Source organism: Populus nigra, chromosome 12 (genome assembly GCF_951802175.1).
Source record: "Populus nigra chromosome 12, ddPopNigr1.1, whole genome shotgun sequence".
Lineage (NCBI taxonomy): Eukaryota > Viridiplantae > Streptophyta > Magnoliopsida > Malpighiales > Salicaceae > Populus > Populus nigra.
The window spans coordinates 326,865-339,410 of NC_084863.1; the positions used below are offsets into that span (position 1 = coordinate 326,865).

General features: G+C 35.9%; 1 protein-coding gene across 2 annotated transcripts; it reads left to right on the forward strand.

The window, feature by feature from the left end:
* The first annotated feature begins 1,699 nt into the window (after positions 1-1,699).
* On the forward strand, positions 1,700-6,526 carry LOC133670055 (probable receptor-like protein kinase At2g42960). 2 transcript variants are annotated; one of them, XM_062090475.1, is made up of 8 exons: positions 1,700-2,111; positions 2,607-3,295; positions 3,400-3,504; positions 3,724-3,846; positions 3,915-4,085; positions 4,213-4,342; positions 5,462-5,674; positions 6,116-6,526. In XM_062090475.1, the coding sequence occupies exons 2-8, from the start codon at positions 2,631-2,633 to the stop codon at positions 6,230-6,232; spliced, it is 1,524 nt and encodes a 507-aa protein (XP_061946459.1). In that variant the 5' UTR covers positions 1,700-2,111; positions 2,607-2,630; the 3' UTR covers positions 6,233-6,526. The 2 variants fall into 2 exon arrangements, with proteins under 2 accessions (XP_061946459.1, XP_061946458.1); XM_062090474.1 differs by having other exon boundaries at positions 1,701-2,246.
* Positions 6,527-12,546: the final 6,020 nt, after the last annotated feature.

Here is a 12,546-nt window from a genome sequence, read left to right on the forward strand (position 1 = left end):
GAGTGAATTGAGATAAAAATATAAAAGATATTGACCTTGTGATTAGAAACTCGATCATGATATATTAATTGCATATATTCTTTATACATGTGTGTGTGTATATTCTAAGAGTTCATGCAGCCAACACAATTAGCAAACTCACATAAAGCACGACACGACCTTACAAGGTTTTGAAGTAATCCTTAAACAGCAAGTAATGAAGCTGCGTTAAATCCATGTCTTCTTGTCGGATATTACAATATCCTGCTTGACATCAGAGAGAAGTGAATCCACAAGGGCATAATTTATCTGCCTCAAATAGTCAGTCAGTTGATTGGGTTTTACACAACAAAGCTTTTAAATGGATAGATTTTAACGTCTCACATGCAGAATATATATTGTGAGAGAAGATCATGAGATCATAGGGTTCTCTTCATGGCTACGTACAGGCTGATGATCGATATGTGAGCTAATTAAAAAGGCAAATTTACACCTGCCAAATGGAATCAAGCTGGATGGAGGAAGCTAGCTTGCAAGATCATAGGGTTCTCTTAATTTCTACTTGAAGCTGCATCAACTATTTACAGCTCATCGATGAACTACTTTCTTTCTTGTCAGCAATAATAAATTAATGAACTACTGTTTACCCCTTTGAAGAGGTTGATCGTTGTTAATGGTGCAGCTAGCCAACCTGGCTAGTTTGTCTTGGTTAATGTTTTGATTCAGGAGGGATAAAAGAAGATGAAACATGTAAGATATTTCCGATTTCTTTTATGTTTTTCCCGTCTTCCTAGTATACTAATAAAACACAATAAATTATAATATTCTTTATTTGTTTCAACCATAAAAATATATTTAATAATACACCTCTCACATTGACTTTATATATTTAAGGAAAATAATTATTATCAACATTAATCTTGAATTTCAAATATCAAAAGCTTAAAAAGAGCTTTTCCTTTCTCCCCAGGCTATGAAAGTGTAGTTGCATATATTTTTTAAATAATTTTTTGTGTTAAAATATATGTTAATGATATTTTTTTATTTTTTAAAAATTATTTTTAATATCAGCACATCAAAACGATTTAAAATATACAAACTATATTATATCTTAATAAAAAATCATTTAAATTTTTTAAGAACGTAGATTTAACTGCGTTCCGTTACTAGAAAAGAAACAATTCTTCAGTTTTATTTATTTATTTATTTATTTAATTAAGAAGAGCAGGCCAAGCAAAGCAGGGCAAGGCAGCTAGTGACAGATAGTGCTGTTCCTAAACATTATAAAATCACATTAATGGCCCTTCTCTGCATCTTCATCATCATAATCACAAGACAGCCACTACTTGTTTATCTTAATTGAGATGTTTGACCATCTAATTACATTGATTAAGTAAAGTATCATCAAGTCTTAACATCCAAATAACATTCTCTAAAATTACAACCAAAACCTTTAGCTGACCACAATAAAATCATCTTTGAGTAATTTTGATTACATTGAAACATCATCATCTATATTTTCATTGTATTCTTAAATCAGTTTATGTATTGATTAAAACTAAGTATCTTTGGCCGATAATCCTAGAAACATGTTTCTGCATTAATATGATTTATTTAAATATTAATCTTAAAATTTGAATTTAAAAAAAAAATCCATCTTACTTACCAAATAACCACTTTATCTACCAAGTCAGTCACGCTCTCTGTCCTAGGATTGAGAAATAGCAGGGAGGAAGAAGCTTACAAATTTCCATGACTTCTCTTTTACTGTACTGCTTGACGACTGTATTTTGTTTGTGTAAGGTCTAATGTTGTAGTAATGTTAACTCTTCTAAACTAAAACTCATCACCTACCACAGATAACTCCGTCCCTTCTTCCTCTTCTCTTTTCCCCCCCCCCCCCCCTTCTCTTAAAAAGATCTCAAATTTCCATGTCCATCATCCCCTACTCTTTACCACAAGCAACAATAAAGCCCCTTTCTTCTTCTTGTCATTTGTGGCTTTGGGGCACACAGAAAGCTCCACCCCAGCTTAGATTAACGCTCACATTTTCATTTCTTGAAAGGAAATCTACGCTTTTTTGCTATATAACTTTACCCTTTCACAATTGGATTCATTTGGGTGTCTTCCAGGTGTGTTGCTTTTGACATTGGTTTTTGGGTTTTGTTTAGTCTTTTGAGATCTGGGGTATTGAGGAGTTGGTATGGCGAGGGCGTTTCAAAGATCTATGCTTTAAAGGTTTCTTTTGTGAAGTTCATTATAGAGAGGTAGAAAGATTCAAGCTTTTTCTTTGCTTTTCACTTCTTTTCCTTTTCTGCCTCTTAATCCATGCTCATTTTGTCAGCAAAGATTGTATTCTAAATGAAATGTTTCTCTTATTTTTTTTGGGAGAGTCCTATTCTGCTGTGTTATCTAATCTGTTCATTTGCTCATTGAAATGCCTGTTTTAATGTCATTGTTTTATCTGTATGGTTTGTGTAGTCCTGAATTTGGTTAGCTTTTTTTTTTTTTTTAGGAAAAGGATTTTGTAATGTGTAGAGAAGTAGTTACGCGATTCTTCCTGTGAGATTCTGCATTGATGGGATTGCTTCTAATGTATATATATGTGTTTCATGTTAATTATGCAGGGTTTGGGCATCTGAAAAGGCAAGATGGCCAATGATCTAAACGCTGAACTATCCAAGAAAACTGCCATTTTGGGTCTCAAGGTCTGGGAAGTGATTGGAATTTGTGTTGCATTATTTATCATAATCATCCTCTCTGTACTGTCCTTCTGTTTAACTTTACGGAAGAAATCTAAAAGAGATAGAAACCGTCTTCCCCTTAGCCAAATCCCAACTATTTCCAAGGAAATTAAGGAAGTTCGAGTGGAACAGGTATCAACAAATGAATTTGTACCTCGTGATGGGATTCTTCTCACAATTCATGACAAGTCCAGTGACAAAGAATCGGATAAGGTCTTGGTTCATCTAGGCATGGGGAAGGGGACGAATGGAGGCAATATGAGTCAGTCAGATTCTTTTCATCATTTAGAGAAAGATTGTGGATCACAGTCAGGTGAAGAAGGGAGTTCCGGAACAGTAACTGTATATAAACCTTCTTCTTCATACCCTATTACTGCTCCTTCTCCGTTGATTGGTCTGCCTGAGTTCTCTCATTTGGGCTGGGGTCACTGGTTCACCTTGAGGGATCTTGAGCTTGCAACAAATCGGTTTTCGAAGGAGAATATCCTTGGTGAGGGTGGATATGGAGTGGTTTATCAGGGACATTTGATCAATGGCACTCCAGTGGCAGTAAAAAAGATCCTGAACAACTTGTGAGTTTGAAATTAGCTTTATGATTCTTGTAAAATTTCTTACAATTGATCTTTTCGTATCACTTTAAGTTTTCTTCACTCACAACCTCTTTACTCTTCTTTAGGGGCCAAGCGGAAAAGGAGTTTAGGGTGGAAGTTGAAGCCATTGGTCATGTTCGACACAAGAATTTGGTTCGTCTTCTGGGATATTGCATAGAAGGGACACACAGGTACAACATTTTTTTTTACCACAGATGATGCTATATAGTTTAGAGTTGAGGTCATTTGCTCACACGATTCACTTTGGGCTTTATGCCTTAGGCATCAACTCATTATCAATAGAAAGGTTCTGTTTTGTGGCTTAAGAATCTGATTGCTAGCTTACCTGCCTGTTATGCAGAACTGCTCAAGTTCTTATCATTATGATCTAATACATAAAAACATTGCAGGATGTTGGTTTATGAGTATGTCAACAACGGAAACTTGGAACAGTGGCTTCATGGAGCTATGCGTCAGCATGGATATCTTACTTGGGAGGCCCGCATGAAGGTTCTACTTGGCACGGCTAAGGCGTAAGTCAATTCTGTTTAGTCCCTCGTTGGCCTTCAGGTTCCCAAATGACTTGGTATGTTTCTTGCAGTCTTGCCTATTTGCATGAGGCCATTGAGCCAAAAGTGGTGCATCGAGACATCAAGTCGAGTAATATATTAATTGATGATGACTTCAACGCTAAGGTTTCTGATTTTGGCTTGGCCAAGTTGCTTGGTGCTGGCAAAAGCCATGTAACGACTCGAGTTATGGGAACCTTCGGGCAAGTACTTTCTGCAAGTGTATTCTTACTGGTTCTTTCCTTGTTACTCTTGTTCTTTGATGGAAGAGGATCATCACTTTTAAAATCAACCCCATTCTTCTTGCCTTGACAAAATAAAATCTTACAGATATGTGGCTCCTGAATATGCAAATAGTGGACTCTTGAATGAAAAGAGTGATGTTTATAGCTTTGGGGTTGTGCTGTTAGAATCAATCACCGGAAGAGATCCTGTAGACTATGGCCGCGCTACTCATGAGGTATGGCTATTTTACTTTTGCATTCTCTACCAAGTTTTTTTAATCTGTCTTGAGTCCCTGGCTATATCATCAATAAACCAATGCAATTCAAATTTACTATAATGGTTACTAAATGCCACTCAATTTTAGGGTTCTAGTCTAGCCTAAATTAACTTCACACTTATCAATTGCTTTTGTTTTTTCATGAGTTATGGTTGGTGAGGTTAAGTGACAGAGAATTGACTGTTTAGATAAATGGTCTAATAACTGGTTCTGTGCTCAATAGCTAGGCTAAGTGACAGAGACTGAGGCCTAGGAATAAGTGCTTCTACTCCTGTCTTCTACATTGCTATTTTACTCCAAAGAGTGTTTAACCTAACATAACCAAGCCAAACTCACATCGGTGATTACCCTGTGAATTAACCAAAATCGTTAGACATGCATTATAAGGGCTAACCGTGTGGTTCTTGAAGTACTGCATTCTCTACAATACAATCATTCGACAAACTTGACATCCCATTTAGAGAATTGGATGAATTGAAATGAAGGTCATTTGTTTATTTATGTGCTGTAGTAAAACATGATAAGAAATGAATTAAACTATAAGCCAGTGAGTATTGAGTACTAGTTATCTATTTCTGTCGCTTTTGTATCAACTATCCCTTAACCCTAAAGAAAAGTTAAAGAGGAAACATGATAAGATTTTTTAACCAGATCTTTACTCATGCTAGTCAGGATGATTAGATGCCATTTCTATTTCCATATAGGTTAGCGAAGACCAGTGGGAGAGATAGGGAATTATTGGTTTTTGTTATTATTATTATTATTGATCAGGGGTAACAATATAATAAATAATAAATGAACGTGTCTAGTATCCTATGAATGAAAAACGTGAACTATTTAAATTTTCTAGATACTGACAGCCTAGTACATCATCTAGTTTCCAAATTAGCTTTCTAGGCTCATTCAGTTTCAAGCCTGATCATGCCTAGTCGAGTTTATTAAAGACTCTTAGAATTGTTGTCCTGCATCATTATTCCTCCCTTGTAATTATTGAGGCCATATGTTCAGTAGCTGGAAGTTTATTCTCTTTGAACAGCTTTTAAAGCTGTGTTGATCATTAAATCATCTTACTGGCAGGTAAATCTTGTGGATTGGTTGAAAATGATGGTCGGAAACAGACGGTCTGAAGAAGTAGTAGACCCAAATATTGAAGCGAGGCCATCAACAAGAGCTCTAAAACGTGCCCTGTTGACCGCTTTGAGGTGTGTTGATCCAGATTCTGAAAAAAGACCTAAGATGGGTCAAGTTGTTCGTATGCTCGAGTCTGAGGAATATCCCTTTCCAAGAGAGGTTGGTTTCTGACTTCACTTATACAGTCCAAAATGCATCTGATCACTTGTAACCAAAATCATTTTTGAACATGAACATGTGTAATCGCTTGCATCCTTTGTGCACAAAATGGTGCACCATGGCAGCCAAGATATCATGAATGATGGTGCTACCTCCATCCTCATAATTCTTGGCTGTTTTTGTGCTTGAACATGGATGATTGCTTGATTGCATTCTTTGATTTTTGCTATATTGCACAGATTGTGGGCCATGGGAGCCAAAATATCAACACTGATCCTCTATATTCTCGAGTCTTTCACTGTTTTTGTGCTTGTTCAGTATTTACTAGAGAAGGAATTACCAGCAACTCACTTTTAGCTTTAAATTTGATGTTATGAAATTTAACAACGAAGAAACATGGCTTTTGGCTGAATTTGGAGTTCAACTTGTAACTGTTTTCAGGATCGGAGGCATCGAAGAACTCGAGGAGGTAGCATGGAAATTGAATCTCAAAGGGAAAATTCTGACACTGATCGCAGCGACTATCCAGGTTCAAGATCTGAAAGCCGGCGAATTTGACAAAACATGAGACTCATTTAGGGAATACAAGGGACTTATAAATTGAGATGGTTATTCTTACAATTTTTCCGGGGTGCCTCAGACATTAAAATGTTGATACCTAGGACACTGAACAGGGGGGACAAGTGATTTTCTTCTTCTTTTCTCTTTATTATTTTTTTCTCATTTTGTTGTATAGGGAGAGATGATTTGTCTATGTATTGTTATGGACTTGGTATTGTGAAGAACCCATGTTACTTGGGGCCTAGGGTGTGTACAGAATTGGGTTAGCAATTCAGAAACTGTTTGACGAAATCCTCCCTCTTGTACTGCCTCTCTCTATTTCTCCCTCTCCTTCCTGATCCATATTCTACACCATGGAACCTGACTATCAACCTAACTACTCTGTGTTTGATTCATTGACCAAGACACAGTTAAAAAAACAAGCCCCTCCTGATTTTTGAACTTGCTTACTTATGCAAATTCTGCTTTTATGCAAAGTAATTAATTCGAGGCAAATCAAATACAGAAAGACAGACAGGAAAGGCTTCTTAATCTCAAGACTGGAAACAAAAGAAAGGAAAGGCTTCTTAATCTCAAGACTGGAAACAAAAGAAAGCGAAAGCTCTGATACCATCACAGTTTAGAGTTTTCATTGAGAATTGTTCATTATATAGAAAGAAAAGACACGCTAAAAAAGAAAAGATAAGCTAAGAAAGGAAAGAATACATCAGGAAATAATACAGGCTGATATAAAAAATACTACAGACTGATCTTTAATTCTTAGAAACAGCTCACCTACATAACAGTTCTTCGGAAGTCTTCATGTATTTTGTTGCCCGAACATCATCGACTATTCCTCTTCAAAGTTCTTACCTCTTAACCAATCATGTGAATGAACTATTCTAGGAGTACTAGTTCTCCACTGAGCTGAATGTGGCTCACATTTAGTTAATCAAACCCTAAGCTTGAAGGAACTGTCCCAATGAGCTAAAGGGAGAAGCTAGGTTAATTAGTTGGCAAGCCAATACATTAACAAGCCATCCACATAGCATCTCAATACCACCACTTAATTTTGACAAATCTCAAACATCTTCCGATACCTAAAAAATCAGACTGATTGTTTCCAGTTAAACACTCGCACAACAAGGCCACTGCTACTATAAAACTAAAGACAAGTCCGGTACTAGTGGAAATAACACCAAAACATATAAAGTAAAATGAAGGTTTCTGATGCAGTTCAGTTGGAGCAAGCAAACATCATCCATCCCCTAGGAATTCAAGAACCTGCAATCATTCAGAACACAAGCAAAGATTCAGCAGCCTCATGGTATACAGGGCCAAATAGAAATGTAACCACCATATTGCTCCAGTTCAGTAAACCACCTCATTGTGTTTGCAGCATAAATCATACACGTACAGGCTTCCAAGCCCTGAAGTCAGGTCAATCGAAGCTGTCAAAACACTGCCAATACCCTCAAGGCGATAGAGCAGGAAGCTGTTTATGCATTCCTTCTTGTACTTGTTGCTTTCCCTCCGTTGTCTTTTGATGTTGTCAAACTGAGGCTTTAGTTCTCGCACCCTCTTCCAATGCCGATGCAAAGGGGACCCAGAGTTCTAGCAATTGAAGAATATTTCATGCGTTTTTAATTTTTCTAGTAGTGATCGTCATCATCGGGATTACTGAATAAATATCATCAACAACAAAATATAATTGTGATGTGAGCGGGTCAGCTGTATATTTTCCACCACTAAATTATTTTTATTAAGAGAATTTTTTTTTATGTCTACCCAATCGGATTTGTTCATGTTAATCGACTTTTAATAATATTTTATTTCACTTAATTAAAAAATCAATCTAAATTAAACTCTGAAATTCTTGAATGTTAATATAAATCGAGTTTAATAACAATATTTTTAATAAAATAAAGAGATCATAATTTCATTTTTACCAAGAGATTGTGAAGTTGAATTATGAAAAATCCTGCTAGCTTCATTCATAAGACATAAGTAGAATATCAGAAGGGGACATGTATTATTTGAAAAGCAAAGATTGCATTGTCATAATATTGTCTTTGCATACCAGAATTTATGTAAAACCAGGATCGATGATCCACGTTCAGTACTCCATTATTTATTGGGGGTGGAAAGGCTTCATTTTGAGTTTTGCCTTGTTAGTATTATTGCGGAAGAGAGCTTATTCGCCCTGTGAATGATCTTGGCTTTAATTTCCTTGCAGTTTCATTTGATTTTTAGATGCAAAGGGTTGGACTTAGTACCAATTAAGAACTTATGCTGTTTTTATAACAACGCTCTTACGTTGTCGACCATGAAGCCGGGTTCTTACAAGTCGAGATGGTTATTCTTGCTATTTTTTCGGCGTACCTCAGACGTTAAAATGTTGATATTTAGGACACTGAACAGGCGGGACAAGTGATTTTCTTCTTATTTTTTCTTCATTATCTCTCTCTCTCTCTCTCTCGTAGAGCTAGGGAGAGATGATTTGTTTATATATGTATTGCTATGGAATTTGTATTTTGAAGAAGCCGTACTGTTACTGGGGGCCTAGGGTGTGTGTACAGAAATATTGGGTTAGCTATTTCAAATTTTCAATAATGTTATTAATTACTGGGGAGAAATCCTACCTCTTCTACTGCCCCTCTCTACATCTTGCAGCTCCCTCTGTGATCCCTCCTCCGTATTCTACACCATATATGGAACCTGGCAACTACGTACTTTTGTGTTTGATTAATTCATTGACCAAGACACGGTTAATTAAAGAAGAAGCCCCTCCTGATTTTAATTAGAACTTGTGTTGCTTGCTTACGTTTGCAAGTCTTGCTTTCATGCAAAGGAACTGGAGACAAATGAAGTTCAGGAAGACTGCCATGAAAGGCTTTTTTTTTTTTTTAATTATTATTATTGTTATTATTATGATAATTGATAGTATTATTAGCAATAAGCGACAGCCATTAATTAGAGATTAATGGCCACATCAAAACATGCATGCTTGACTGATTATATAATAGCTTGACTGCTGGGGTTTGCTTTTGGCCTAAAAATTTCAACATATATACTCTCGCCTCCTGATAGAAACTCCCAATGGACCACCTTAGTTTGATAAGCTTTCTCCTCGTCATCGTCTTCCTTAATCAGGTCTTTAGCCAGTAAAGTTATGTAGTAAGCATCACGACATGCTCTCGTGATATTTGCATGATGAACTCGAACAAACTCCATCTTTTTTCCCTGCAACAACAAATATTAAGAATCAATACACGGCACAAATCCAACTCCATTGTCGATTACTACTGCCCAAATTGCTGCACTTGGACCTTTCTCTTGTATTTTTTGTTGTAATAATATTCGACAGCAAATCTGGCCATTCTGTTGACAACTCCGAGTTGAGAAGAGTCATTAATATCAATGGGGGATGCCCAACAGTAGCCAGGTGGAGGAGGACGAACAAGATCAAAACCCTAAAAAAGAAAAATAATATCGATTAGTTATGAGAAACTTCAAATCACAAGAACAAGAACAACAAGAATCTGTTTGTTAAAAAAGTTTCGTAATTACATCGGATGCGCAATAAATCTCAGAATAGTGCACCAAAAGATCCCTTTCTTCCTTTTCAAGGTATTTCAAACGCCGAGTATATTCATCAGGTTCGCCTCCAACTACATGATAGACGTCCCAGCCATCGTCCAACTCAACCACCCAGTATTTCCTTTCAGTTTTCCCCTCCTCCTCCTCCTCCTCTTCAACATCATCACCATTTTTTTTAATCTTATATTTTTTTTTACTGGGGTTTGTTTTTGGCCTAAAAATTTCCACATCTATATCTCCTGATCGAATATCATCGTGGATCACCTTAGCTTGATAAGTTATCTCGTCACCATCATCCTTAATAAGGTCTTTAGCCAATAAAGTTATGTAGTACACACCGTGAAGGGATCTGCAGAAATTTGCATGATGAACTAGAACAAACTCGATCATTTTTCCCTGCAACAAGAAAAATTAAGAATCAATAACGCAAATTCAATTCAATTATCAAGAACTAATCCCCTAATTGCCGCCCTTACCTTTTCCTTATATTTTGTGTTGTAATATTCAATAGAAAATTTGGCCATTCTGTTGACTGCTTCAAGTTGAGAAGAGTCATTAAGATCCATGGGGTATGCCCAACAGTAGCCAGGTGGAGGAGGACAATCAATATCAAAACCCTAAAAAAATATAATAAAAATCAGTTATTAGAAACTTCTAGCCACAAGATAAGCAAGAACAAGAACAATTTTTTTGTTAAAAACACTCTCTTAATTACTTTCGATGCAGAAGCAAACTTATTATAGTATAACAAAAGATCCCTTCTTCCCTTTGGTTCGTATCGTAAACACCGAGTATATTCTTCAGGGTCCTCTACTACACGGTCAGAGTCCCAGCCATCGTCCAAAACCACCCACCCTTTTTTTTTAATCTCCTCATCATCATCATAATCATCATCATCTTCCTCCTCAACCTCGTCTTTCTCCTCTTCTTCCACGTCCATGACTATAGCTGGAGGAGAGACAGATACCTGTATAATTATTTTTGTGATTTTCTCCTTCTCTACCACCATGGCCATGACTTGTTCGGGATCCTTGACAGTGGACACATCAATAACAGAGCAATACTCTTGTTTTTTTGTTTCGTTCTCCTCTTCACCATCCAAAGCCACAGCAACGTGTTGATCTAATTGGTCAAGATCACCGAAATAAACCTTTACCTCCAATACAGGAGAGACCCTTTTTTCTTTATCGATTTCGTCCTGAACCCCTTCCCTCTCTTCCTCCATGAGTTGTTGAATGTTTTTCAGATAAAAAAGTATCTTTTTAGCAACTTGCTTGAAATCAGTGATAGCAGGCGACTGATCAATCACACTATAATCCATCATTTCATTTCCCTCAACCTTGTGATGCAAGGCAGGATTTTCATTTCCATAATCACTAGAAGCCATGTTAGGGTTGGTTGGTGGTTGCCTGTTTTGGAAGATATTTGTAGATAGAACAAGGAAGAGAAGCTCAAGAATATTTGTTCCTAATTGAGGATTTATTAAATACAGAGAGGGGTGGGAGAGAATCCCACTTGGGCTTAATTCCTGCTTTTAATGTTGTTAATGCTGTCATTATTATTATTATTATTATCATTATTATTATCTATAGTAATTACTTTTGATGCATGCCATTTATTAAATCATATTAAAATTCACATATTTCAAATATTCTAATAATTATTAATTGTAACGTTTTGTCTTCTTTAATTAACCTGTATATGTATACATAAAAAGAAAATTTACTATATCAGAAAAAACCTCCTGGAGATGAAGTGGGAAAAAAGAAGAAGTATAAGATCTAATATATTTAATTATGTAAATAAAATAAGAGTGCAATTTAATTTGGCATGGAACAAATTATAAAATACCTCCAATTTTAAGTATCTATCTAGCAAAAAAATTAATGAAAAAGTCAGGAAGAAAATGTTGTACCTAATTAAACACTTAATTACTATAAAGCATCAAATTAGGAGAATATCATTGGCTTCTCTTCATGCATGACGAATTTGGACCTCCCAATCTCTTGCAAGTAACTCTCTTTTGCCGTGGAAATCAAAGACAAATTGGCACCGATTGTGTTTGTAAGAAATGGACCACCACTTTAGAATCAGCTTCCGGCACCAGAGCTTCCGGCACCTATCGTCCCGATTAAGCAAGTTAGGGTCCTTTGGTCACTGCCCACATCTGATCAGCTCTAATGGAAGTGCAGTGACCCACGTTAGCGGCAAAACCCCTCAATAACCATATATGTGCCCAAACTATATATCTCCAGAGGAATCCATGCATGTTGAGAAACAAACCTTAAAATTACAATGAAGAAGATGGAATTTGTGTTGAGAGGGAATTAATTATAGTTCAAAATGTGTGTTTTATAGCTTGAAGATTCATCATCTATATATAACGTTATCATAGTTGCTATATATATTGAATGACCTATAACTTAATTTCTTCAAGTATATATTTCCTTTTAATATTTAGCTTTTTTATTTAAGAAATGAATGATTACTCCCGCAAATTAAAGAGCGACAAATTTATTTAATGGACAAGCTAGTCTCTTTCTTTATTCCCCGTCAGAACACCATTGTATAAACAGAAAATATTTCATCTTCGTATCATAATTTAGTTTATTTAAAACCATTAAGTCTTAATTAATTATTATCATTTCAAATCACCAATTAATTTATACCAACTAGAGCAGTTAGTATCATCACTATATATTCAGCTTCAGATATTATTTTATTTTGAGATA

Bases quoted from the DNA above. Each gene is read 5' to 3' on its own strand.
- LOC133670055 (XM_062090475.1), top strand. From the start codon at position 2,631: ATGGCCAATGATCTAAACGCTGAACTATCCAAGAAAACTGCCATTTTG. The intron at 3,505-3,723 runs GTACAACATTTT...AAAACATTGCAG, and splicing joins TGCATAGAAGGGACACACAG to GATGTTGGTTTATGAGTATG. The intron at 3,847-3,914 runs GTAAGTCAATTC...TGTTTCTTGCAG, and splicing joins CTACTTGGCACGGCTAAGGC to TCTTGCCTATTTGCATGAGG.